Raw genomic sequence first — 28,000 nt, forward strand, 5'->3', positions numbered from 1 at the left:
GAATAAAAGGACACAACGTGGGTTTCTAATCCAAACGCACTTCTCTTTATTCAAACCAGAGTCAAACTGGTCAGTGGGGACGCCCTGAAACCACGTGCGCGGGAGAGCGGCTGACAAGGCCTCCCGTCCCGTCCCTGCTGCCGGGGCGGACGCGGGGCGGCACCGGCAGAGGCTGGGCGGGCACGGCCCCCACAGCGCACCTGCACACAGAGCGGGCAGGTCAGTCGACAAAAGCAAGGAATAAACAAAAAAAACAAAACACGCTCAGTAGACTTCTGTAAGCTCCCAGAGTTTCTGGACCAACGAGCCCCAACCCTCAAAGCCAGGCGTGAGGCACCGAAAACGCCCCTCACTGCCACCAGTGCCGACGGAAACCCCGCTTTAAATTAAAAAATAAGCCAGTATACATCGTAGAAAATTTCTCTTAAAAATCTCACAATTTGTAAATGTATATTTTTTTTCTTTAACATAAAAGTTTACAATATACGGTAAAACAAAAGGCTCAGGAAAATAATTTCAAAAAAAAAAAAAAAAGAAGAAAAAAGAAACCTGAAGTTTTGAATTAAAGCTGAAGACATTTTTTTTTAAACCCTGTTGTTGAACCAGTGACTTTTTTTTATTGTGCTGATGGGTTAGAGAAAGAAATATATTTAAAAACTTCAGTCCAGACACCCACAGCCGCCTCCAAAAGCCTCTCGCCCCCCCTCCCCCCACCGTCGAGTCGCTATTTTTCTGCCAAGTTTGTGATTGTCACGAGTTCACAAGTTCTAAATCCTGGGTCTCGGCCGCCCCGACGTCCGCAAGGCGCCGGCCAGCTAGCGTCGGTACGGGTGGAATCCTTGCACGTTGTGGTTCTGACCTCGTCCAAAGCCACTGCCGCCGGCGGGGGGGCCCCCCGAGCCTGGCACCGAGGGGCCCCCGTAGGAGGGGGGCTGCTGGCTGGGGTCTGAGAAGCCCTGTCCGAAGCCAGCCAAGTCCTGTCCATAACCTGCAGGGAGAGAGCCCAGTCAGCCGGGGCGGACGGCAGCTGCGCGCGGAGGCCGAGGAGGGGTCACGCCCGCACAGCCCATCCTCGTCCCCGCAGGACCCCGACCGCCGGCTCCGCGCAGAAGGAAAAGCAGCTCAGAGACCTACAGGACCCCGCGGTCTGCCCCCTCCGTCCTCGGCCTCGCCTCCCCACCCGCTGCCAAGGATGCGAGGCTGGGCCCTGGCGGCACAGGAGCCACTGGACGCCCTTGAGCTTGGGGAGCCAAGGGCACCTGGCCTGGCTCGGTGGCCCAAGGATTCCAGGAAGTGTACGTTTGAGTGGAATGCATGGGAGACTCAGACACAGTGCCCAGAATTTAAGAAAATGTCCGACTAGCGCCAGGCCTCCCTCCCGGATGACCGCCAGACCCCAGACGGTCCTCTCTGCAGAGCCGACCCAACCTGGCAGCTTCCATAAAACCGACGGCTGCGGGGAAAGACTGCGTGCCCGACGCCAGGGGTCAGCCACTCCCGGCGCCATGCCTGCAGAGGCTGCCTGGGTCGGGCAGGTCCCTCCTCCAAACAGGACCTAGACCCTGCACTGCTGACCTCAAAAGGCACGGGAGGCGCCTCTGGAAAGGGAACAGCACCAGACTGTACACCTGGGATGAAGGCGTGTCCCAGGGCCCCTGGATCCCCAAGAGGGTGCACGAAAGCACAGGGAAACTATGTCTGCTGCCCTGCAGAAGCAGAGCTCCTGGGGCCATGGGGTTGTGGCCAGTCGAGATCCTCGCCCCGGCAAGGGCCCCGTCCCAAGGGCACCACCAGGTCCACCCCCGCCCAGGATGGCAGAGGAGGCGGTGTCCGTTGCCCAGGTGCAGGCAGAGTGGGGATTGTGGATGAGGAGGTGCCACCTACCTAGGCCATATCACTGCTCAGCCTGACCATAAGAGTGTAAACAAAGTATGGGCCCGAAGCCTGACGGGTCTTGAGAATAGGTACCCAGGCCTGGCAAGAGACGAGACCAGGGTGACTACCCCAGGGCAGCCTCAGCAGAGGGGCGGGGCGGGGCGACGCTGGCGGTCAGCACACCCCCACCCAGGGCTAGGGCTGCTCACGCACGCCAGACACCTGTGCTGACCACCCATGCACTCAGCGACCGCTGCCTGGCAGGGTGCCAAGGGGGGTAAGACTGTACGATGCCGGGCGGCTGGGAGCAGCTGGCCAGGGATGGCATTTGAGGGCAAAAACAGCTTCAACGTGCAGACACTGCAGTCTGAGCAATGAGGGAACAGCAGAGCCCCAGGTGAGGAAGGTGGGCTGAAGCCGCGGCTCCCACAGGAGCCCGAGGATCCCGGGCGACAGGCAGCCCCACCTGCCTGGCCCAGCAGAGGCGGCGGGAGACCCCGGGCTGGCGGCCTGCTTGACCCTGGACAACGGGCCCAACCCTGTCCTCACATGAGCTCCTCCCACACAGGCCACAGGACGCCACCCTACAGGGACCAGGCTCAGAGGCACCTACTCCATGACCAGCCCCTCGAGTGAAGCACAGGGGAACACCCAAGCCAGTGCCTGCCACACACCAGAGCCATGAACCCACGTGGCCCGCAGGTGCCAGCCCTGCACTCTGCACTCACAAGAAAACAAGACAACCGAGGAACAGGGCCCGCCGGGGTGCCCAAGAAGCCCTTGCGCCATCCTCCTAGGGGCCCCATCACAGCTTCCAGTTCCCAAAGCCACAGGCCCCAGCATGCCTGCTGCACAACCGATGCTCTTCTAAGACTAACTCCCTAGCAAAAACCCAAGAAACCAAAATCCTGCTTTTCATTTTACTTGACCCTCTCCAACAAGCCCCTGCACTGCAGGCCTCCCACCACACACACACACACACGCGCGCGCGCCGGTGGGGAAGGCAGGAGATGGTGGGGCCAGGTCTTGGGCCCAAGGCCGTGCCTGCAGGTCTCCAACTCACCGTACTGACTATAGGGGAAGTCTGGCTGGGCCGTTGGAGGCTTGCTCATGTCTGGGGCGGCCTGAGACGGAGGCGGAGGGAAGGCCAGAGGTGCTGCCCCTGGAGTAGCAGGTGGAGGAGGGACCCCTGGGGGGGCAAACTGATCCGGTGGTGGTGGTGGAGGCCCGTAGCCAAAGCCTGCAAACAAACAGGAGAGAAAGACACAGACACCGCGCACGACCCTGGCCCAGCCCAGCAGAAGCTGTCTGCACCATCCCCTGCCGAAACCCACCAAGCTCCAGGCCTGGGGTGTCCCTCAGGGTGGGCTGGGGGCGGCCTGCCGTACCCCAACAGCAAGGGTCAGGACAGGAGCTGCACGGGCATACTCTTGAAAACCACAAAACCCGACTAGCAAACAGCAGTCTGTGCTTCAGGCAGACAAACTACGGCAGCAAGCCTTCCACGAGGACGGGGGGTCGTGCCCATCCACTGGGGCCCGGGGCTCCACACACCCTGTTTCTATCCACCTGTCTTCTTGTTAGAAATCAAACTGGGCGTGGTCCAGCCCAGGGAGGGGCACACCTTTGCCCTGAGCGGCCACACGGTCGTCACGTGGCCTGCTGCAGCCAAGGCCTCTGTAGCTGGGAGCCTGGCAACGTGACTGACCCAAGCCGGGACGCACTCCGACAGCACAGCAGAGCCGGACGCCCAGGCACTTCAGAGAGAGACCATGGGCCGGTCAGTGCGGGCCGCGTGGCACGTGGAAACCGCAGCCGCCAGCCGCGGTGGATGTGGCGAGGGCTCCCCCTCGCTGCCGCAGACCCACGCACCAGGAAGGCCGCGCTTCCCCACCGAGGCCGAGCAGAGCACCTCGCAGGCGAGCTGGAGGGCACGCCGAGGGCTGACACTGAAGTTCCCTGCACGTGCAAGCCCCTCGCTGCGGAACTACAAGATCGGGTCCGAACGCCCCTGCGACGTGGCCCACTTCCCTCTGAGCAGAGGGACGCGACTGGCAGCACCCCGGCCACGTCCAGGCGGGGGCCAGGCAGAGGCTGCAAGGATGCCTCTCAGGATGGGAAGCAAGGGCCCGGGGCTGCCCCCGCCCGCTCCAGGGGCCCGCATGACTTACTGAACTGTGGGGGGGCACCGTAGCCCTGTGGGAAGCCCTGAGGAGGGGGGAACCCTCCGGGAGGGGTGGACACGATGTAAGAGGTGAATGGTGGGGGCGGTGGGGGAGCTCCTCTTCCTGCAGGGGGCGGTCCATAGCCACCTGGAACACAGGGCGCAGAGGTGAGGGGAGAGCGTGTGGCGCACAGGGCCCCCAGCTGCCCAGGCCCACGGTGGGCCCACCCGCTGAGTCTCTTTCTCAGACACCCGCAAATAAGGACTCACCAATTGCCTGTCCTGCTGGAACCCACATTCCTAAACAGGAAAACAAAGAGGGTGGTTGGTGTCCTGTCAACATCCCAGACTAGCAGCTGAGCCCACCCCTGACACAGACTCGAGAGGCCTGGCGTCCTGCTGCGCCGTGGGGACAGGGAGGATGTCCCAGCCCTGAGCAAGGCATCAGAGGGGCTGGTGCTGGATCAGGAACATGGGCATGACCCCCAGAGCTTTTCCAGCACCTGGCTACGGGAGAAGGGCGGCCACCTGCACCCAGCTTCTACAGAGGAAGGCTCCCCAAGACAAGCCTGTCGGTCAGGCGGCCCCGGCTCTTCAACAGAACCCATCAGAAAGGGTGAAGGGGGCACCCACAGCTGAGGGGCTCAGATACACAGGTGGGACTTTAGGCTGGCTGCCAGCCAAGTGCTAGTGGGTACCAGGGCATCTGGTCGCAGTAACTGGTTTCTTACGTCTGGGTTTTATTTCACGATAAAGTATTTTTAAAAAGACAACTCTGCAAGCTTCGGGTGGGGTGGGGGGGGGGTGCCAGGTGCCTCAGGGTGCAGGCTGACCCACCTGGCCTCCTCCTGCCCCTCCCTGGACACCGTCCCTTCTCTGCATGTGTAAAGGGGGTGGAGGCTACAGATCCTGGCTGGGCGGCCCCCGGGAACCTCAGCCCTTCTGCCAGGCTGCCCACACTCTGCTGACCCTTCAGAGGCCCTGCTACCCCAGCTGGCATCAGCCCAGAGCCCAGGGAGCAGGAGCAGATCCAGAGAGCGCAAGAGGCAGGACTGCCTCCGTCCAGCTGGACAAAGGTCTGAGTCTCCCTGAAACCATCTGATCTGAGCCTCTGCGACCAGCTCACCGTCAGGGGCAGTGGCAGCAGGACAGACTCCAAGGTCCACCAGGTCCTCCTGGCCGCCCCCTACGGGCACCGCCCGGCACTGCCGCGGACCTCAGGGAGGGCACCTGGCCCTCCTGCAAAGCATGGCACTTGGGGTGAGGACACTCACTGGGGCTCTGCTGGCTACAGTGAGACCCTTCTGCCCAAACCACAGAGGGGGACCTTGACCGTGGCCTGAGCATACCGAGGGTCACTCCACTCCTCAGGGGCTATCGGGCCCTCAGCACAGAGCCCATGTGCTGGCTCCCGGGAGGAGTGCACAGCTGTCAACCTTGGGTGGGGCTGGACAGGGGATGGGCGGGAGCCCCCCCTGCCTTCACGTACTCCGTCAAGGCCCACGCACCTGCCCAGCCAGCAGCTGTCCCAGCACACTTGTCCCACCTCTGCAGTAAGTCCACAGGAAGGGGCGCACACGGCCGCGGGACCCTGACCTCCAAGGGGGCCTCCCCTGAGGCGGCTGCCTGGGGGCCCGACCGGTTCTGGGTGCTGGAGCCTTACCTTGAGGGCCGTATCCTTGCTGCCACGTGGGTGGGGGCTGGCCTGCCCAGCCATTGGCGGCATTGGGCACGACTCGGCTGCCCCACTGGCTGGCACCTGGCTGTCCTGGCGCTTGGCTTTTGCTGTCTCGCGGCTCGGCTCGCTTAACTTCCACCTAGACAAATGGAGCTCTGGTTTACGGAGATGCCGGGGGTCCTGGACCCCCTTCCCTTCAGACACACCCTCAAATAACTTATGACTACACTTAGCATCTTATTATGACTTAAAACTAAATACTTAACTATAAACCTTATTTAGGCCAGTATTTTTTTTCTTTAAAAATTTATAATTTTTTTCTTTTTTTTTCTTTCTTTCTTTCTTTTTTTTTTCTTTTTTTTGTTTAAAACATGTTTCTCAGGTACAACAGATGCAACCGTAAGACATGTTAAGCCCTACCCGCTGCAGAGAACGGACTGAAGACCAAGAACCCTGAGATTTGTGACAAGGGTCTTTCAGCCACGGTGAAGTGACAGCTCTCTCCTCCGATGGCCTCATCATCCCAGGGACACAGAGACCAGGACCGACCGAACAATCACAGCCCTCTTCCTGGGCCTCTGCAGGGCCTCAGCATGGCAGGAGCCGGATGCTCTCCGAGCACCGTGGTGGAGGGACCTCCGCTGGGAGCAGCCGGGCCGACAGCACACAGGACCTTCCCAGAGCCCTCCCGCCCTGCCTGTGCTTTAAGCTCATACCTGAGAAACACAGTTGGTTTACTTAGGTTTTTTATTTAAAATGTCTAATGGAAGATAAAGACTTACCTTCCCCAGGCTAACGCTTAAAGAATCTCAATTAACTCAAAATAATGTCAGAGGGAATGGATGTGATAAAGAGAATCTTACGTTACATCTAACAAAAAAAGTAAACAAACATGCAATAAAATGGACATTTGAATCAGTAAGCAATCTTCATACTGTGTTAGGTCAGCAGCCCAGGACCCTTCCTCTTTTAGGTGTTGTCAGGAGCCACAGCATTCGGAGGGGCTGGGCCAGCAGGGGCCAGGCGTGCGGGCCCTCCTCGCACCAAGCACTGTGGCCCCCAGGAGGCTCCCTCCGTTATGCAGCTTTTAAGATGTGGGCAGACTGACAACTAAAAGATCCCCCGGTGACAGGGCTGCCTCAGCATTTGAGAGTCTTGATTTTTTTTTTTTTTTAATGATAAATTTTAATGAGAAGGAAGAGACTTGGAGTCATCCTTGGGGTCTCACAGTCTGGGGAGCTGAGCATGAGGCATTCAGAACTCCGTCAGTTCTGCCCTAAGACCCCTTCCTGTTGGAGAACAAACAGGAAGCGGGACAGAGGCACAGACCCCAGCGTCTTGACGCCCCAAGGACACTCCATGGATAGGAACAAAACCCCCGTTAGCTCAAGGCCATGTGACAGCAGGACCAAGGGACCAGTTTCAAAGAACTCAAATTAATGAGTCTTCACAGACTCTCCTTAAGGGAATTTGGTTCCTGCTTACAAAGCAAAGCAGCCCTTGTAAAAAAAAAAAAAAAAAATTTTAACCCTCTTCCTATTAGAACATGGATGCAGCCACTGACACTCCAGTTTTGATTAGAAGTGGGACCCAAGCCTTTATGGAGGCGAAGCCCCACTGAGGAACCGAGGGGCTGCTGTGGCCTGCCCACCAGTGAAGGTGGCAACGGGAACGGGGCAAGGCCGGGGTTGCTGCCAGGAGCCAGGCTCCCACACATGTACACCTTACTTTAGAAGTCGAGCCCCACACCGAGAAGCCACCTCAGTCTCCGCTCTGTGCTCCGTGCAGACCAGACTCAGACACCGATGCATCCTACAAAACCGGGCCGGGGTGGCCGCCTGGAGATGGGAGCAGATCCGTGCGCTTAGCCGCCTTTCTGCCCCTAAAGCAGGACTAGGCTTCCTCCAAGTTTTAAATGTCACAGTACCTTAAAATATGGAACGTGGACTCCTTTGAACTTGTGTTCATAACTGGCATGCATCCTTGAAATCTGTATGCTAATTTTAAACTAAAAGCTTCAATGAACGTCGGAGCGAGATTTGTGTCTGTTGCTTAGTCAGGTTCAAATGGAATTAATTATGCCTGCAACAGAACCTCAGCCACCTCTTCGTAAAAATAGCTCCACGCGCTGCTGTGTTTATCAACTTCCCAGGAGCGGGCTGCGGGCTGGGCAGGAGCGCTGGGCGGCAGCAAACGTGTGCTGCCTTCATTCCTCCCCCACATCCTAACGGACAAATCCAGCCACGGTCTCTGAGAGGGCTGGGCATGTGGGAAGGAACACGGAAATCCTGGCTCCGTGGTACCCACAGGGGCTGCTAGGGTGTGCACAGCAGGTTTTAGAAGGACAGAGACAGGAATCTGGGTCCCCACAAAAATGGGGACCCAGAGCCTCTTGCTAAGTCTAAGAGACCCCACACTGCAGAATCTCTACCAGTGATTTGTTTGAGTGAACTCCCCAAGAGCTCCGGGGACCCAGTATAATGAGAAGCAGGGGCCCCATTCTGAGCCAGCCCACCTCCGTGGCAGCAACACAGTATGAAGATGAAACCAGAGGTCACTTGACTGCATGGAGTTAAGTACTATCGAGAGCATGTGGTTGGGACCGGAGTTCCACAGTAAGTGACCCAATTAAAAAAAACCAATCCTTCAGGATGTTTATGTCTCTTTTAGTTTGACACGGAACCTGTTGTCAAAGGTCCGCTGCGCACCCAGCAGGGGGTGGCAGGAGGCAATTGGAAAGCAGGACAGACATCTGAAGGAGTGGTCACAGAAACCAAGCCTGAGGCAACCTGCGATTTCACTGGAGGCCAGCCCAGGAGCCCCCCCCCGCCCCCCTAAAGACGGCGCCCCTCGGCCAGGGGGCCACTCCCCCCCGCCCCAGCTGATCCAGAGTGAGCGGCTCCGGGAGCAGAGCGGGCGAGCTGGGCGCCGCCGCGCTGCAGGCAGATCCCCCCGGGCGAGATGGGCCCCTTGCTTTGCAGGAGCAGGCCCGAGCCCACACGGCTAATCGCCCCGGCCCTCTTGCTATTCAGAGATTTTCTTTTCCAGTGAAATCCCTAAGTTGCCTAAGACTTGGTTTGGTCTTAAGGTAAAATAAAACTACAACTACACACTTTTTTGCCCATGATGTCGTGAAAATGCATGTTGACAGCCTGGTCCACTGATTGTTCGTCCTCGAAAGTAATAAATCCAAAACCTAGCCAACGACGAAGAGTGAATCAAGGTAGCAGGGCGTTGTGACACAAAACAGGATGATGAACAGTATCAGGGCCGGGCCGAGGGGTCGCCCAAGGGTTTCAGGGAAGCGGAGTGTGTGAGGCTACAGGGCGGGCCCCGAGCCGGCAATGCAGGCGGGGTTCCAAGTAGAGACACGGTGGGAACCACCAAGGGCTGGCCTCGTGGAGTGGCAGCCCGGACAGCAAAAAGGCGAGGGCCTGGCCCACCAGCAGGCCCAGTGCGCCCAGTGTGTGCCAGAGCACTCTGTGGAGGGGACCGCGGTGCACCCCTGCAAGCAGGGGGGGGGGCGGGCTGCGAGCTCCACCTCTGGCGAGTGTGTGCCGTGGGTGCGCTTCTGCTTTTCTGAAACCCAAGATTCTCCCCCTCGGCTTGCAATTTGCTTTGCAACTAGTGCTGACAGCAGCCATATATTGTTCTAGCGCGTTAAACAGAAGTACGGTCTCTACACAGTTAGTGCCTCGCTAAGCTTATCCAACGCTGTTGGGTAAGCCCAAGGAGTCCTGTCAAAGTAACATACGTATGTATACAGGTATCTATCTGTACGTATCTACATAAATAAAATACACAAAGATACAGGCCACAACGGGTTCCAGCAGGTCAAACTCTGCTGTCAGCAGCAAGAGCAAGAGGCACCATGTCATCAAAAAGAATTTTAAAGGGAAAAAAAATTTAGCATTTCCCAAACACAAGAAAGTGGCAGTATAAACGAAGTTTGGTTGGTCTGGGTGAGTGTGACCGCCCCGCTAATGTGGCATGTCTGGTCCTCAGTCGACTGCACTGCCTCCCCCGGGGCCCATCTGTTCTGAGCACAAAGGGACGCGTGCGGCAGACAGCTGCCAGAAGACCCCGAAGAACAAAAGCCGGGTGAGCGGAAGGGCTGAGCGCCTGGACCGGCTGAAGAAGGGGATGGGGTACGGAGGCTGGGGTGGGGAGGGGAGGGGACAGAGCTACAGAGCATCACAGCCGATGCCAAGAGCCCGAGTCAAGCCTGCGCCCGACAGGGCCTTTAAGGGCCGCAGAGTCGGAGCGGGCAGGTAGGAGGCCTCTCAAGCTGACGGGAGAGGGTTGCTGAGGCTGCAGGTGCTGGGCCATGTGGGAAGACTGCAGGCAAAACCTCGGTGGGGGACGGAATGGGGGGGGGGAGCTCAGAAACTTGGGGAGGAAAGACTAGCAGGGAGGGAACACCTGGGACTCAGGAGGCTTCTGATGTGTCTCTGCACACGCGTGTGCATGAGCGTGACTATGCACACACTCACACAAGATTCTGCACACGGCGTGCAAGAAGGAGCGGAATCATGGCTGCAGAACGATGACGGCAAGACACACAGAAGGAAACCGAAGCTAGAGCGGGGAGTCACCGGAGAGGAAGGTGTGAGGCGAGCAAAGGCAGCTGTTAGGGTGAGGGGAGAGGGGACGATGGGCGAGGTCAGGGCGTCACTGTCCCCAGTGAGACACATGCAGAACCCTTAGGACAGACAGGGACAGGGACACTGCCTTAGATTGTCCAAGAAGGAGAAGGGAGGTAGAGCCCTGGAAAAGACCTGGGAAGGGGAGAAAGCAGGATGAGCTCTCTGGGACACCCCGTTAGCCCACCAGAGGCTCCTGCCGTCGCTCCCGCCCTCTGCTGGCCTCGAGCTCGCAGGGACTCTCCAAGCCTGATGTGGAGGACAGTGTGAGCCCCCACAGGAACAGGGGCCCCAAGGCCAAGCCCGAAGTGCTCTCCCCGCCAGCTCCTCCTGCCTGTGCCCCCCCAGCCCACGGCGGCTCAGCGTGTTCCCCAGGCCCAGGGCGAGGCCTGGGGGTGGGGGGGCGACTGGGGTCAGGAATCTAAGAGCAGCCCTCAGGATTTCCCGTGTCCTGAAGTTTCACAAGACTGGAGGCAAATGGTGGAACACAGTATGGGTGATGAACAGCATGTTAAAAAGTTAACATTTTTTCAAAGTGCAGGAGGGTCTGCAACCACAGGGCTCGCGTGGTCCGTTATAGCGCAAGAGGCGGTGAGTCTTGGGTAAGGAGCCCCGGGGCGGGGCGTCTAGGGATGCATCTGTCTGTCAAGAGGCGACATCACCACTGAGGAAGCGGACAGAAACACACTGAAACTTCGTTTACACCCCACTGGAGCAAAGCCCGTTCCCTCCTCTGACTGCGGGACTGGCCTGTACCTGTGTGATATAATTTAGCACCTGGAGAAGAGAAATCTAAAGAGATATCGTTAATCACAAACAATTCACAGAGAGAAAAGGAAAAACAACTTACTTAACGTTACTGTACTTTACTATGAGACACTTAAGTACGTCACTAAGCATGTATGTCTACGTTAAAGTTAAGCTAAGACTTAACAGCTTAATCGACATGAAGTGAGGATACGTCACTTATCATGGAAGAAGAGAAGGATGGAAGTTCAAATGGCAAACTATTCTCCAGCATGGCGGGCGCATGCTGCGGCGGCGCCGGCTCTGTGCTAGGGGGGCCTCGGACAGGGCTGGGGCAGGGGCTGCGCGGCGCCCGCGGGCAGGGCAGCTCCCACGGCTGGCCCACAAGCGGTGGATGAACCAAAACAGACGGGCAGGCACAAACAGCGGCAGCCACAGAAAAAAAAAAAAAAAAAAAAAAAAAAAAGAAAGAAAGAAAAAAAAAGAAAAAGACAAAGAAAAAAGAAAAAAAAGAAAAGAATATTAAAAAAAAGGGGGGGGGGGCATGGCAATCAGGTGCCCACTGTCCCAGCCTCACAAACCAATTTGGGCGTGCGAGCGTGGGCAGCTCATGGAACCTCACAGGGACGCGCTGAGGCGGCTCCTCACCCTCCTCCCACTGCCCCATGGTCTTAGGGGAACAAGAAACAAGAAAAACAGGAAAAAAGCATGGGATGGATAAAGGAAAGTCCACGTTCAAGCCGAGCTGGGGCAGACCTAGCCTGATGCCATGGAATGAGATCTGCCTGGGCAGGGACTCCAAGCAGGACGTGCCCCTCAATGACAAGTGCAGCACTGGAAAAAAGCACCCATCTTTCAGTACACGTTGGAAAACAGAAACCATATTGAAATTCACGTCAAGTCGTAAAAACTTCAAAAGAATGAGCCAAAAAAACACTGTGACGTCTGACCTTGGGAAGCAGACAGGTTGTGCTGCACTGGAAGGGCCTATGTTTTAATCATGTCTCCAAATCATCCTTCTCTGAGGCAATACTCGCTACCACCACCACCTAATTGTGAAATAGTTTGCCATCTGAAGGGGGAAAGTCAAGGACAAACTCCATCTCTTTTACCTCGAGGCCTCTGTTTCTCTGCGTCGTAGATCATGACCACTTCTGTGACCTGCAAGAGAGATGGCTGTTCGAGAACCTGGGTGCCACGAGCACATCTGGCTACCACAAAACTCCCGAGGCAAATGACAGCTTGGGAATGTCTTCCTCAGAGAAGTCCCGAGGCAAAAGGCTGACGTTATGGGGCTTGATGCCTGAGACTCACACCTGAAGTAGGCCACGGGAAGTGCTTGCTGCCTCTGCCTCGAGTGTTCACGGGAGCCATCTGGACACTCGAGGCCCCAGCCCCACGCTCTAGCTGGGGAGGCGAGACCTGGGAGGACCACAGCACACCCTTCCGCTCGGATAAAAACCAAGGCTGGGCTGCTGGAGATCTGGGGCTCAGCCGCACGCTTCAACAGCGTCCCGCTGGCCAGCACTCAGCCTGGCACTCCCTGACAGGTGTCCACCCAGCCAGCACCCCTCTTTCCCGGGCCCCTTGCTCACTGAGCACATGTGCTCTGGCGCTCTTAACTCTTGGCCCAGGCCCTCGGCACACTCAGGCACCCTCTGACAAACAGGCGATAGTGAGGGCCACAAGGCTGTCCCACCAACAGGGTGTATGACTCAGTGGGAGCCTGGGGTGACCCCGTGCCTTTGCGCAGATGACTGGGACGGCCCCCGACATGCGCTTACTCGCAAGCCCCTATCTTCTCTTCTGTCTGCCCTACTAGAACTCAGCTTCCAAATGAACCCAAGTAACGTTAAACCCCTGTAAGATTCTAAAAGATTTCAGCCTCTTCCGTAAAGAACACACCAGCCTTGGAAGAAACTCTGCTGTCACTGAGGAAACACCGAGCAGGTAACGAGTCAAAAAAATCTCACGGCACCTAGCCAGGGAGTGAGTCCCCGGCAGCATGGAGGCCAGTGTAAGCTGCTGGAGCAGGGCAGCACAGGTCCAGGCTGGCCCCCTCCCGGGTGGTGGGGTCTATACTGCTCCTGTGAGGACCTGGCCTAGAACATTCCCTCCCATGACAAGAGGCAGCAGGCGGGCTCCCACAGCCAAGCCAAACCCTGCTTCTCCCTAACACTATCTAGCGCTTTACACTCTGGCGCTTACAACAATCAGAAGGGCCTTCCAGGAGATCAGCCTGGCGAGCCTTCGACTGCCTGGAAAAGCAGTAAATCCTCTCCTGGGCTCTGGCTTGCTTTGGGGGAGGCACAAGCCCAGAGGAGGGACCTGCCAGGCTTAACGTCCACAGACATCTGGCTCCACCGCTCCCGCCCTGACCCACCGTGCTCTGGTGCAGGGACAACTCACCACTCCGAATTTCTTGAAGTATTCCCTGAGCTCTGTCTCACCACAATTGTGAGGAATCCCACCGACAAATATCTTATTTGATTTACTGTTATCGCTCCTGGGTCCTTTCTGCTGTTTTAAGAAGGAAAAAATGGTTAGTCCATGTGGGGCACCCTCACAACACTCCCCACAGTGAGTATGTGACATGCTCTGCATTGGTTTTAAGACCCAGCTAAAAGCCAGACCAAAACACTCCAAAAACTCACTAAAGAGAACCATAGTCAGCAAACCATCCTAAGTCTTTCATTTTCCTACAGAGTCCCAAGACCCCAGGGATCCAGCACCGGCAGCACCGGACGCACAGGCACGTGCACAGAGCACGTGGCAGGTCCTAGGTCTACCCATCCTGGAGAGCAGCTATCGAAGAGAAAGCTCTACGATCTCAAAGGACGGACTCTGGGAGGGCAGGGTGGCCAGCACGATGAAAAACCAGAGTTTTTCCAGGTTTTCACCGGGTAGAAAAATAGGACTATGGGGCATTCCGGTAACTGGGCAGCCACACGCCTTACGTGATCCCACCCTCTGTGGGAGGGTCGCACCGCTTGGGGGAAAACGTTCGCCAGAGCGAGATGGAAGACCAGCACCTCGGCTCCTGCTCCTGGGACGCTGCCTCCTCCCACACTGTGTCCTTCCTGTCCAAGGGGCTCCGCAGCTACATCATCCCAACTGCTCCGGACCGATGCCACTGAACTCTGGGGGCGGGCGAGGGTCTCACAGGTACACACAGGGGTCAAACTCCACCAAGAGGTGCAGGTTACTCTACATGCCTGTGCCATCTCAGTAAAACTGCTAAGAGACTAAAGGACGTGAGCAACCACATGGAACGTCAATGTGGCTGGGATTCCAGTCTGAAGAGAAGGGCTACGAAAGCCACCTGTGAAATGACCCCAGAGCTGCAAATGCACCAGTCTGGACACAGGTGGTGCTGGGAGCCACTGCCGACACTTCCGCTGGGGGTGGGTATGTGGGAGGACATGTGTTTAGGAGATGCACGCTCCAGAATTTAGGAGTGATAGATACAGAGAAGGGATATAGATAACTAAGAAAATATTAACAATCGACGAATCTAAGCCACGTGTTTAGGTTTTTGATGTACTGCTCTTCCGATTTTTCTATAAAGTTCCCCCAAAAGTTCCCAACAGAAAACTGGGAAAATAAAAACTGTATTAAGGGTCTGAAGCCCCTGTCGACCAGAAGCAAATGGACCCTCCTAGAAATGCAAGTTCTCAGGCCCGGGTTCAGATACGCCAATCGGACATCTGGCCTACCTCCAGCCCAGCTCTGACCAGGCCCTTCTGCTAGGACAAATGCATACTGGATAATGGTCTTCTCGGAGACCTTCTGTGTTGGGGAAGGGGAGGGATGGGTTATAGTGGACAGAGGACAGGTCTGCTCCAACTGGCCAAGCAACAGGGGACACACACAGCTCACAGAGAATCCCTGAAGAGCCACCACACTGGTGGATTCTGAACCAGTAGTTTGAACAAGCAGCAACTGGGCTCTCAGACATAGCCAAGGGGGCCCCTGCCTATGAGCTGCAGCACCTGGACAGGAGTGGCCAGCAAGCAGCAATGTTGGGGGAGCAGGGGCAGAAGGTGCTAGGACACCGGGCTCCCCTTGGGCAGGCTGGCAGCCTCTGGTGAGGAGAAAATGGAACTCCTGATCACAAACAGGTGTGCAAGATCTTTTCCTTCTTTTCAAGGTAGACCAACATGAATACTCTTGGCTAAAACGTAAAAAACAGATACCACTGGTAAGTCTGAGCGATCCCCAGCAGCTCAAACACCAAACCAGAAGACCTCTGTTACTCTGAACGGTGATGAACAAAACCATCAGATCAAAGGCACATACTTCCTTCCTGCTGTGGCTGTGGCACACGTGGAGAGGCAGCCCCACCCAGCCCAGCCCAGCCCCTTACCCATCCTTCCTTCGGCCGTGTCCTCTCTGGTTGCATCCCTCGAGGTGTGCATGGCTTTGGGTCGATCTGCAGAAGTTTCAAATGAATCCGTTGTGAATATGAAACTATTTTCCCTAGAAAAGGTGTCAGCACAGCAAACAAGCACACGACCCCAACACAGTACACCCCAAATCCATGCTCTACTCCAAGATCCAGTCTAAGTCCAGAGCTGCAACCCTTAATGTCAACCCCCTAAAACGTTCCCTAACATGAACATCCGTCAAGGACCAGCAGCAGTGGCAACCTGAAGAAGCAACAAGTGGCAGGGACAGGAGGGACAAGAGGGACAGGAGGAAGTGGACTCCAGGGAAAGACACTCACGTTTCGGCCGTCTAGTGTGTGTGGTCTGCTGGCCAGCACCGTCCCCACACAATTTGGGTCTTTAAATTTGACAAACCCAAAGCCTCGAGACTGGTTGGTGGTTTTATCTTTCATGATCACACAGTCTACGACTTCTCCATACTGGGAAAAGTAGCTGCGTAGAGTCTCTGCTCAGAGATTGGGACAAGAACACAAACACACACACCAGCGTGTTAAAGCACTGTACACAGCTGGTGTGTAAAGCACACAGGCACACATGCTCCTAGTCCTTCAGCATGACCTGGAAATTGTGGAACCAGCAACCTTTAAACTGGCTAATCAACTGACTGGGCGGGGGTGGGAGGTGGAAGATGGTCAAGGACACGAGGGAGACCCCTGGGGAAGGACGGGGAATTCCAGACACAGACACATTATGTCTTCACATGAATTAGAAAGGGTGCAAGTGACAATGGCAGCGGCCAAAAGCGTTCCGAAAAGAAGTCTGAGGGAATGCAAGGTGACCTCTGGGAATGCCAGCTACCACCAGCTTCTTCCTGCTGGAGGCCGAGTTCAGTGACTGCACCAGCAAGCCTCCACGCTCCACACCCCAACAGTCTCCTGCCTACATCCCTCCCCTAAACTCTGGTGAGACCCCAAGACAACTCCCAGTCAAGCACCCCTCAACCCTAGAATTCAAAACCAGTAAGTAAATCAAAAATTAAAGAAAACAAACAAAAAACCCAAGGCAATAACAAGAGATGAATTCACACAACTTGAAGACCAAGGTCACAGGCCTGCCTGCAGCTCCTGGCACGCAGGCCGGTCCCCACCACCTACCTTGGGTGGTGCTCCAGTCAAGACCGCCCACGAAGAGCTTCCTGCAATTCAACAAGAAAATATTTAGGGTCAAGATAGTTCTTGCCTTAAAGATGCCAGCCATCCGCCCCATCCTCAGGCGGGAACCCACAAGAAGCTGGTGCAGACATGCGGACTCGCGTCGAGGTCACAGCAATGACACATGTCCCCCTCAGCCAGTGCCCGCCTCGACAGCTACAGACACAAAAATCGACACCGAGACTTGCCAAGGTGGTGGGGAGAGTGTTACAACGCGGAAGTGAAGACGACACGTCCAGAGCCACCCACACGTGCTTGCCGAGCCTGACAGTGAGACCCTGAGAAAGGACCGACGGAGCCCTCGAACCCCAGGGGCTTTGGGGTGGAGTCGTGGCGCACACTTCCTCAGCGCTCTTGCAAATACTTGGGGATTTAGCCGCAAGGTCTGAGAGCACATGCAGCAAACCAGAACAATGGGGGGGGGAGGGCAGGGGGCCCTAGGACAAAGCCTCGGGGATCTTCCACGTGGTCACGAGTAAGTGGAGCCCCGCCCACATCTCCCACCTCAGGGCAGCCTGGGCGGCCTTCCGGGCAGACACGCTAGAATGTGAAGGTGCCCCACTGGTGCCCTCGGGGCCGCCCAGCCTCTCTTCCGCACAGCACACCCCTAGGATGGTTCCAGCACCGTGGGCCCTCCTACTTGCCCCTGCCCCCGGGGAGGGGCTCCCCACCAACAGGCCGCAGGGCGGTGCCCACCTTTCCTGCCGCCCGTGGGCTGGCGAGGCCTGGAGCCACCGAGGCACTGAGGCACGGGAGCAGGTCCGTGGGGGCGGGCTATCCCAGCCTTACGGGCCAAGCTCCCTCGCATCTCCGACGTACACGGCTCCTCAACCGGAAGGTGGGGATGGCAGAGAAGGCAGGCAAGAAGCTTTAGCTGCAGCAGTGGCAGCGCTCAGTCCCGCCCGCCTCCCCGGGGAGAGGGGACAGGGCCACCATGACTCGTAGAGGTCTTCAGATGCCAATACGTGGCCAAGGCTCAGTCCCCATCGGAGACTGAGGGTCCCGCAGTCCCCCTGCCTGCAGCCAACCACACCATGCTCAGCTCGAAGACAAGACCCCCACCAGGCTGATGGCAATCCCGCCAAGCAACCAAGAGAACTGCCAGACGGGGTGCCCTGTCCTCCACCCGGGGACAGACCCCTTAGAGGCAGCTAGCGCACCTGTCACCCCCGCTCCATCCAGGGATTCAAGCTCCGGCGAGCCAGCCCCTGACAAAACGGGCCCCAGGACTGTCAGGGGCTTGTTCCCACCGCAGCCTTTCCTCTGAGGAGGGGCGATGTGAATGTAGCGCGTGAGAAACAATCGCCCCCCACAGGTACCCACTGACATCGTGTAAGCGGCCGCCGCCAGGCCCCCACGGACGGGCCCCCACGGACGGGCCCCTGCGCATGGGCCGGCCGGGCGCATCTGGCGGAGGCCGCGCTTACAGCACCGCACAAGGGAGCTCTGTGAGGACAAGTCTCAAGAACATGCTGATCAAGCAGCAAGGGAGGCTTACTTTTAGGCCTCATTAACTTAAATTCGTGTCTCCTACGCACCCCTTTCAGAATCAGGCCAGGCTTCCTCCTGCCTCCAGACAATCCCAGGGGAGTGGGGCTCCTCGGCCACCTAGGGCGCTGCCTGGAGCAAGCTGACTCAGGCCCCGCCCCGCCCTCACGGGGCCTGGCACCCAGTAGGGGCGCAGAGCGGCAGATGACCGAAGGCCCCAAGGCTGGCTGGCACCGCAGAGGAGCTGCGTGTTTGCCCACTCCTTCGACACGGGAATGAACAAGGCTTTGCTGTGGAAAAGCGAATTCATGCAAGAAAAAGAGATCTCCAGCGTTCTCAAAAAACAAGACCTAATTCACGGAGACAAATACGAGCCTCTACCTAGTGTGCATCCAACCAAAACAGTAAGGTCGCAAACAGGTATCCTTCCAAGCAACCCAATCCTCCACCACCCACCCACCTACGGAGGAAGGAACTCGTCTGACCAGTCCAGGTTCCAGCACTCATTTAAATTTCAAAATCTGGCATTAAGGAGAAAAGACCAGAAACACCGTCATCCACATAACTGACAGCCCCGATCCTGCCCTATGGGTTGGGGGTGAAAGGGTATCAACGCTCTGCCCTCGTTTTATCGTTGTGCTGCACTGATTGCAGAGAATGTTCTTCTCGGAAAACAGAACACACGCAAGCATCCACACAAAGGGTCGGGGGGCTCCCGCTCACTGGTCGATACTTCCCACGAGCCACACATGGCGTAGGGGAGGGGGCACACACAGATGAGGCCAGACGTCAGCGCTGGTGAGGCTGGCTGAGATAGCATCTAGGAACTCTGGTTACTACTTCGCCACGTTCCGCGAGTCTGACGCCCTGTGGTCCTAGGCTACGAGAGGTTTTCATTAAGAAGAAATGCCAGGATCTGCTTCCCCGGCCCTAGGCTGAGATGCACAGCAAGGGACACCTTCGTGGGCCACACCCGTCCCTCGGGGAGGAGAGCCCCAGCCTCCGGGCAGTCCCATGAGCCTCTCTAGGCAGTGCCTCGTGAGCAGGTTTACCTGTCTGCATGTCCTCTCCTCCTGCGCCAACGGCATACCTTCCCCGGTCCACCCACAGAAGGAGCCAAAAGGTTCCGAAGGTCCTAGGAGACCCCCCCAGACCCCAGGGCAAAGCCCCAACCTCTGAGCCCCAGGGACTACAGGGCCGTAAGCAGGACTGGCCAGAAACAGCTCAAGAGCTGCCCAGGCAGCACAACTATCACTAGTCAACACAGACGTATGTGCACGCCTGGCACAGTGTGGGGCTGCTCACCCTGCCAGCTGCCCAGGGGCGGCCCAGACACACTCACTGGGCACTGATGGGTGATCTCAAGCGCTGATGGATGCTCTCATACGGGACTTCGCAGATTAAGGGGACAGCTGATTTTGTGTTTCCTTCTCCAGCCTTTCTCTGCTCTTTCAGGTGCAAGACTCATGACTCAGCTAAAGCTGAGTCAGGGGCCCCCCCAGTCCCTGAACCCCACAAGCCATCGGGGGGGACCTCCTGGCTCCACCAGGCCCTCCCAGATGAACCAGAGTCAGGTTCCTGAGGGGGAACAGGTGTTACCACGACCAGGGGGGCCCAGGAGAGGTGGCTCCCAGGACCTGCACCTCAACACCAGGTGCTGGTGACCTCCCCTCAGTAAGGGAATCTGCAGAAGTGACCTGGACACCAAGCTCTGGGTAACGCTCCCCCTCCCCCACCTGCTGAGATTGAAACCTGCACTGGAGGACTGCGCCGCTCTTGCTCTGTGTACTTTAGGGCAGCCACAAGGTATTCATGCCAGAAAATAAACCTCCAGTGGCTTCCCCTGGCCCAGGCCAAGCACTGCAGGCTCGCCTGGTGAGGTGGCCACCAGTGCGGACGCAGCAGGGCAGAGCTTGGCTCTGGAGGGCAAGGAACAAAGGGCCTGGGACCAATCACATTTGTTCAGCAAACGGCCCTTTCTGTTTAAAGAACACACAATGCAGAGCCTCTGTTTGCCCCTTCCTGCCCCTCCAGGGAGGTCACCCGGGGACCTTGTCTTCCTAAGCAGGTCTTCATTTCCCTGCAGGGAAGGAAGCAGCCCCAGGAGCCAGGGAGCCAGCCTGCTTCGGCAACACACACAAGATCCTGGGAGGCAGCTGCTGCCTGTGTGGACCCTGCCCTCTGGCAGCTCAGGCTTCGCTCTGGCCAGACCACTACGGGGGTCGACCGACACAGGCAGAAGAAAACCCCAGGATGTCCCAGTGCCTGACGTTCACTCCCGACACCCAAAGCCTCCTACCGTGAGCTCCTCCACCAGCCCGCCCCCAGACAGGACCCCTGTCTCCCACCACTCCCTAGGAGCAGGCAAGAGCCTCAATCAAACAGCTGACCGCCGGCTGAAGACATTACTCATAGCTCAGAGAGGGACACCGTGCCATGCTACAGTCACCCTGTGAAGACAGGACACCTTCTCAAAGGTGGTGGAATGTACACGTTTGGGCCTGGCCCTCATCCCTGCCATTCCCTACCAGGACTGTTCTGGGGCTCGGGACTCTCAGCTCTGGCTCCTCCAAGGGGTGACCTTGGGCAAGTCTCCTGCCCTGCTAAGCCTCAGTCTGTCCTGCAGAGAGAAGGGTTTGACTTGGGGCATGAAGTTCCAGCCCAGCTCCCAGCAGGTACTCTAGGAAGGGTATCAGCAGTGAGCTACCCGGGGTGAGTTTCCTCAAGTGGGGAGGGCACATCACCTGGTCCAGGTGCTCAACCTGCTGCCAACGTTGAGAACAGAAGGAAGTCAACCAGCGTGCCTCCCAGCACCATGGTCAACTTCACAGGTGTCAAACTAGCTCCCGCTACAGCAAACAAATCCTAAACCATGGGTGCAAGTGGCAGGGACACCTTGGGAACCAGGCCGAAAAGAGGAGATGTTCCCAAACAGGTGTCTCATCTGGGGTGGTCCTAGCCCCAAGAGGGTACTGGGCAGTATCCGGGGAAATCTGTGATTTTCACAACTGGGGGTGCTCCTGGCACCAAGTGGATGGGGGCCAGAAATGCTGCTCAGCCCCCACAGGGCCCAGGACTCCCCCAAGTGTCAGCACTGCTGGGGAGACTGCCCCCAAACACCTCCAAAAGACAAAAGAGAAGCATCTCTACCTTCTACCTCCAGAGTTCACCACTGTCTACCCTGCAAAAGATGGCCTCTTCCCCAACCAGGACCTCTCTGAACCAAACAGTCAGGACCTCTCCCGCCTCCTGGCCGCTCAGTGAAGACACGCATTTAACAAGTGTCCACTCCTCCAGGCCCAGGCCTCTGGCCTCGCCCTGTCGGCACTTGGAGGGCTGCGGGGCTGCTGGGATAGGTGGGGTCACCTGCCTTCCGTGCTTCGGGCTCCCGCAGCCTTGGACTCCTGCCGCCTCCCTGCACCTCCTCTCAGAGTGACCTGAAAGCTGCTTCACCTGGTCTCCGCGGAGTTCCTCCTCTCCCCAGGACTCTCCCCTGAAGGGTGTCCAGTTGGCCCTGCCTTCCCAGTAGAACATGTGCCAGATGATACCTTCCTCAGACCTTTCTCCAGTTCCACAACACAAGCCGGCTGCCCCAGAGGTGGGTGGAACAAAACGCCTCTGTCCTAAAGGGAACCAGCCCTCCTCCAGCACTTGTGAGCACTGACAAGATGCCAGCCAGGTGCCCTCAGAGGCCTAGGAGCCCGGGGGGTCTGGATCTCTGTAAGGCTCGTGCTGGCACCAGCTCCGAGTCGGAATCCAGAGACCCTTCTTGAAGTCAACTTTCTCATGTTATGGCAGGGAAAGAGGACGCTGCCCTCAGCAAAGCGACCGCCTGTCCCCCTGGTTGCTGGCTCTGAAGGGAGCATATCAGCCCATCACACAACTGCTACGTGGGGCCACACGTGGCACTGCCGCTCCTATCATCCCTCTGCTCTCAAGACCCAACCCTTCCTCTGCTCTGGCTGATTGGGACAATCAGGACTATGAAAACACTAACTAAAACCACTGGTCTCAGCCACCTTCCCCTCCCGCCAGACCTCAAGGGGACCTCTGAGCTGGCTCGGGTACAGCCAACACTTGGTGAAGCTCTTCCTTTGAAAACTCCCAACTCAGAAGCAGATACGTGCACTGGATCGGGCCCCACGCATCCACACGCTTCCTGAGGTCTTACCTCTTGTACCCATACATGCAGTTTCCTGTTACGTATAGGGGAGCAGCCCTTCTCGCCTGTCAAGCCCTCCCTCGGGAGCTACTTGGACCAAGCTGACCAAAGACCAGAGCCCCAAGCAAAGGAGACTGAAGATGAAGATGCGTGTCATCAGAGATCATTCAGACCGGCCGCATCCTGCTAACATCTGCCTGCACCTGGATCTGAGCACAGCACTCACTCCCACGTGGTAACCACCCCAAAGTAGGCAACTGCGGTCCGATCACAGGAAACTGCAAGAGGGCCCTTAGACCCGGAGCCCAGCGGAGTCAACCATCTGTACGAGGACAGCCAGTGGGCCCTGGACTCCCACGCCAATAACAGAAACAAGGATCCTATTTAAAACGGAAATTGGTCAATATTTTTAGCACCAGATTCCTACCCACAAAGCAATGAAAGGTTTCCGGGACACCCGTCATTTACAACTTTAAAACTCAGGTGATCTGGGTGGATCGGCAAGAGCGGGGAGGGGAACGTGGCTCCTACTGGCTCCACGGCACCCCGGAGCTGGCACTGCAGACCAGGCTCAGATCCCCGCAGCACACCGCAGGGGCCTCCAGGCGCCCTTCCCTCCCGACCTTTGTCTGCTCTCCTTGTGCAAGCCTGAAGACCCCTGCCCCTTGGCGGGGCAAGGCAGGACGGCAGCACGGGGACAGGGACGGGGATGAGGCGGGCCCGGCCCCGCTTCTGGAGCACTCTCTCCCTACACCCCGGTTTCCCGTCAGAAGCTCTGCAACTTTTCAGCTGCGTAACACAAAGAACACGCCGCCTGCCAGTGCTGGGCACGCTCTGCAGAGCAAACCCGGCTGGGAGTGACGGGTCCTCCTCGGGTCCTCCTCCCAGTCGCGGACGGGGTGCGGCGTGGGGACCGAGAGCCCACAAAACGCATTTTGTGTCCACAGGTGGAGCGGGAGGCCGGGGAGAGGCCAGTCATCCCCGGCAAACAATGACTTACCAAAGCAGGCGCTCCAGCAGACACAGGGCGTCCCTGCAAAGCTCAAGGCACTGACAAGGATGCACAAGGCCACGGAAACCCAGCCCCGCGCTGCACAGAAAAGGCTAACCCTGAACGCCACCCTGAGAGCGCGGGGCCGCTCTCCGCAACGAAAACTAGACCGGAGCCCTCAACTAGGGCAGAGTCGGGCTCCCCGGCTCCTCCGGGATCGCTGGCTCGGTCCGGGGCTCCCTCCGCGTGCAACGAGGCTATAATTAAGGAGGGGAACCCAACGCCGACCCGCCTCCTAATGGCCGGGCGAGGAGAAAGCGGGGGGAAGCGGCCTTCCTTCTCCGTCCGCGGGGCGCCTCCGGGCGGGCTCCGCGGCAGACCCCGGCCGGCGGTGCGGGCCCGACCCGGGCGCCCCACGTGACCTGCCGGCGGGCGCGCGGTCCGCGAGCCTCCCCTGTCCCCGCGCCTCGGGAGGGGCCGAGCGGGAGCCGGGCCGCCGCCGCCGCCGCCGCCGCCGCCGGAACAAGTTGCGCGGCCGCACTCCGGCGTCCCGGGGCCACGTGCGCCGCCCGCCAAGTTGCTGCGCGGGCCGGGGAGCCCCGGGAAGCCGCCCCCCGCGGGAGCCCCGGCGCCCAGGCGGCAGCAGGCCCGCGCGGGGACCCCGCACACACCCGGGCGCGGGCGGCCGCACGCCGCGGACCCCAGGCTCGCGGCTCCCGGGCGCGGCGGCGGCGGCGGCGGCGGCGGCGCCCCCCGGACCCCCCCGGCCGGGCCCCCGCCCCCGCCCCCCTCGGCCGCCCGGCCCGGAAGCGGCGGGACGCGCACTCCCGCCCCCCGCTCGCCGCCCGCGACCCCAGGCCCGGCCCGAGCGCGGCCCGCCGGCGTGACCTTGACGGGGCCGGGGCGGCGTCTGGGCGGCGGCGGCGCAGGCCGGCGCGTCCTCACCCGATCTCGTCGGCGCCCGAGTTGTTCATGGCGGCGGCGCTCGGCGTCCCGGGCCCCCTGGCTCGCTCCCGCCTCCGGAAGGTCACCGGCCCCGGCGCCCTCCGCACAGCCGCGGCCCGGATCTGCGCAACGGCGGCGGCCGCGCTGCCTCCTCCCCTCAGCGCCAACGGTCACCGCGCGCCCCCGCGCCCGCGCCGCCGCCCTGCGCACGCCCGGGCGCGCTCCCGCACGGGGCCTCCGGGGGCGGGGCCAGGGGTGCGCCCGCCGGACTGCGTGCCTGCGTGCGTGCCTGCGTGCGTGCCTGCGTGCGTGCCTGCGTGCGGCGGCCCCGGCCTTGCTCCTCCGCAGCTACCGGCGGCGCCGCAGAGCGCGCTGGGAAGTGGAGTCCCGGGCGCCGGCCCTGCCTGGGGAGAGGAGCGCGGGGGGTTGGACCGCGTGCGTGCGTGCGTGCGTGCGTGCGTGCGCGCTCGCTCTCGGGCCCTCCGAGCTAGGCACCGCGGGGCGCAGGCGCGGCCGGGCTTCCTTGTTTGGGCTCAGGTCGGAAGTGGCGCGCGGGGTCAACGGTGGGCGGAGGCCACGCCCCGCGCAAGGTCACGCGGGGCGGCGGGGCCCGTGGGGTTGGTCGCGCGGGCGGCGGCGGCGGCGGCGGAGACGCCCGGGAGGCGCCGCCAAGTCCAGGGGCCGGAAGGTGCGGAGGACCCAGGTCGCGGGCGCACGGCGCGAGACAAACCCCAGGTCCTAGCGGGCGGGGGCGGGCGGGCGGCGCGACGTGGCGCAGTGAGAACACCCGCGGGGAGCAGGGGCGGCGGCAGGTGGCGCGGAGCTCAGCACCCCCGTCGCACGTGGGCCCGGGTCGCGGGGGATGTGACCCGACCCACACGCCCGGCCATTGGCATCTCATAAACAAACCACGAAGCACCGAATGAAGCCCGCAGGATGTGGTCAAACGGAGGAAGTCGGACACAAACGGTTTAAAATAATACATTTTAAAAAATAATGACCCTGGGGCGCCTGGCTGGCCCGGTCAGATCATGCGACTCCTGAGGTCAGGGTTGGGAGTCCAAGCTCCACGTTGGGCGTCCCGCCTGCATTGCAAGATACGTTACAAATACAGACACCCCCCCCCCCCCAATAAGGTAAGTCTTGTACCTGCCACTGGAACACACATTTCCTGGTATTTTGTTACATTTACTACTTACCTGTTTAAAAACTTAAAGCAGGCAGTTGATTCTCTCCTTCCTAATTTCCAGCCTCCCGCCCCAGAGCAAATGCTGTGACCACAGGGTATGTGGACACTTCTGAATTGAATCCTAACGTGGAGATGAGCATACCCGATGCACAAAGTATGGGTTTGGCCTCTTTTTTATTGTAAAATACACGTAAACTTTAGCATAGTCACTACTTCTAGGCGCACAGCATGGCAGCCTGGAGCATACTCACCCCGCTGTGCACCCACCCCACAATCCGTGTGCAGAACCTTCCATCTCGGGACACCTGGGGGGCTCAGTGGTTGAGCATCTGCCTCTGGCTCAGGGTGTGACGCCAGGGTCCTGGGATCGAGTCCCACATCGGGGTCCCCGCAGGGAGCCTGCTTCTCCCTCTGCCTGTGTCTCTGCCTCTCTCTGTGTGACTATCATAAATAAATAAAAATAAAAAATAAAAAAAACCACTTTCATCTCCCCACACAGAGACCCCGTCCCCAGGAAGCACTGACCCCCGCCCCCCTGCCCCACACCTGGCTCCCACCACCTCCTCTCTGTCTCTGTGGACGGGCCTCCTCTGGGGACCTCCTGGGAATGGGGTCCTGCAGCAGGTGTCCCTCAGGGTCCCTTCCTTTTTAAGGATGAGTAATATTCCATTGTGTGCAGTCACAGGAAAGGCTGTTTATCCTTTACTGATGGACATTTGGGTTGTTTCCAACTTTTGGCTGTTGTGAGCAGTGCTGCTGTGAACACGATGTACAAATATCTGTCCAATCCATCCTAATTTACGTATATACTATCATATACAGAATTATTACTTATACATAAATGTAGTAAGACTACCTGGTAAAGCAGCTAGGCAAGGGGCAGAAACCACAAGACTGTGTCCTGTCATAGCTGCCATGTGGCTTGTAGTTATCTCATTCACTTAGTTTTTTATTTAAAATTAATTTTGGAAAAAAAAAATAAAATAAAATAAAATTAATTTTGGGGAACCCTGGGTGGTGCGGCGGTTTAGCGCCTGCCTTTGGCCCAGGGTGCGATCCTGGAGACCCGGGATCAAATCCCACGTCGGGCTCCCGGTACATGGAGCCTGCTTCTCCCTCTGCCTATGTCTCTCTGCCTCTCTCTCTCTCTCTCTCTCTGTGACTATCATAAATAAATAAAAACTTTAAAAAGTTAATTTTGAAAAAAAATAAAATTAATTTTGGGGGGCAGGGGGGTGGCTCAGCAGTTTAGCGCCACCTTCAGCTCAGGGTGTGATCCTGGAGACCCAGAATCGAGTCCCATGTCAGGCTCCCTGCGTGGAGCCTGCTTCTCCCTCTGCCTGTGTCTCTCATGAGTAAATAAATAAAATCTTTAAAAAATTAATTTTGGAAAATAAAATAAATTTTGGGGGACACCTGGGCGGCTCAGCGGTTAAGCCTGCCTTCAGCTCAGTGTGTGACCCCGGGGTCCTAGGATAGAGCCCCACATCGGGCTCCCCACAGGGAGCCTACTTCTCCCTCTGCCCATGTCTCTGCTGCTCTCTGTGTCTCTCATGAATAAATAAACAGAAATAAAATAAACTTAATTTTTTAAAGCAGGCTCCATCCCCAGCCTGCTGCTTAAACTCATGATCCTGAGATCTCATGATTCCACAGACTGAGCCAGCAGGTGCCCCACTTATTGCTTATTCTTGTTCATCTCCCCCACCCAGTAGGCTATGAGCTCCAGGGGAGTCAGGATGGGACCCCCCAAAGTCAAGTACTCTGTATATGTCTGATGGATGAATGAATGTCACCTCCCATGACCCATTGCTCTACAACGGGGCTGGCAAACCTTTTTGTGTACAGAGCTAACTAGTGTAAATTTTTGGTTTTGTTGGCCATAAAGTTTCATAGTGATGACTCACCTGTACTATTCTAGCCAGAAAGCACCAGAGTCCTGATGTTAACAAGTGAAAGCGGGGAGGCCCTCCTGGCAGCAGCCAGCGAACGGGCTCCTTTTACCCACACGCAAAAGTGAATGTCATGTAATTTTCATGTATCATAAAATTGTCTTTTGGTTTTTGGTTTTTCAACTATTTAAAAATGTAGGGGATCCCCGGGTGGCTACGCTGGTTTAGCGCCTGCCTTTGGCCCCGGGATCGAGTCCCTCATCGTGCTCCCTGCATGAAGCCTGCTTCTCCCTCTGCCTGTGTCTCTGCCTCTCTCTCTCTCTCTCTGTATGTCTCTCATGAATAAGTAAAATCTTAAAAAATAAAAATGTATAACCACTGTAAACTGTAGCAAAACAACAGCAGGAGGAGTGATCCGCAGGCTGATGCCAATTCTGTAAGATGTGAATGTTTTGATCAAATGTATCACCTTTCTAATTAAATTGCATCTTTGTACTTTATATATATACATACATAGGATCTTTTAAAACTGCTGTGGGGTCAGACACATCCCTCCTTGTATCCCCTGTGCCACCCACTTGCCGCGCACCCCCAGGAAGTCCCCGCCGCCCCGATTCCAGGCCTGCA

General features: G+C 57.9%; 1 protein-coding gene and 1 long non-coding RNA gene across 5 annotated transcripts; one reads left to right on the forward strand and one right to left on the reverse strand.

Moving 5' to 3' along the window:
* Window positions 1–22: 22 nt before the first annotated feature.
* DAZAP1 (DAZ associated protein 1) lies at window positions 23–24,470 on the reverse strand. 4 transcript variants are annotated; one of them, XM_025456713.3, is made up of 13 exons: window positions 24,293–24,470; window positions 16,650–16,690; window positions 15,834–16,000; window positions 15,474–15,539; window positions 13,517–13,627; window positions 12,220–12,268; window positions 8,831–8,913; window positions 5,703–5,856; window positions 4,310–4,339; window positions 4,047–4,187; window positions 2,939–3,115; window positions 1,885–1,974; window positions 848–988 (listed from the first exon to the last, which is right to left on the reverse strand). In XM_025456713.3, exons 1-12 carry the CDS (start codon window positions 24,319–24,321, stop codon window positions 1,895–1,897), a joined length of 1,128 nt encoding a protein of 375 aa, XP_025312498.1. In that variant the 5' UTR covers window positions 24,322–24,470; the 3' UTR covers window positions 848–988; window positions 1,885–1,894. The 4 variants fall into 4 exon arrangements, with proteins under 4 accessions (XP_025312496.1, XP_025312497.1, XP_048953527.1 ...); XM_025456711.3 differs by lacking the exon at window positions 1,885–1,974 and having other exon boundaries at window positions 23–988; XM_025456712.3 differs by lacking the exon at window positions 1,885–1,974 and having other exon boundaries at window positions 23–988; window positions 13,517–13,624; window positions 24,293–24,469.
* Window positions 4,339–6,639, forward strand: LOC118351657 (uncharacterized). Its single transcript, XR_004807429.2, has 2 exons — window positions 4,339–5,299; window positions 6,100–6,639. It is a non-coding gene; the product is annotated as an uncharacterized LOC118351657 (long non-coding RNA).
* Window positions 24,471–28,000: the final 3,530 nt, after the last annotated feature.

Source organism: Canis lupus, chromosome 20 (assembly GCF_003254725.2).
Source record: "Canis lupus dingo isolate Sandy chromosome 20, ASM325472v2, whole genome shotgun sequence".
Taxonomy (NCBI): Eukaryota; Metazoa; Chordata; class Mammalia; order Carnivora; family Canidae; genus Canis; species Canis lupus.

What these genes read in the sequence shown, in the direction of transcription:
- DAZAP1 (XM_025456711.3), bottom strand. Translation starts at nt 24,321, where the DNA reads ATGAACAACTCGGGCGCCGACGAGATCGG. An exon ending in TGACTGGAGCACCACCCAAG is followed by an intron (nt 16,001 to 16,649) that starts GTAGGTGGTGGG and finishes ATCTCTGAGCAG; the next exon opens with AGACTCTACGCAGCTACTTT. An exon ending in CTTCCCCTATAGTCAGTACG is followed by an intron (nt 989 to 2,938) that starts GTGAGTTGGAGA and finishes CTCTCCCTGCAG; the next exon opens with GTTATGGACAGGACTTGGCT.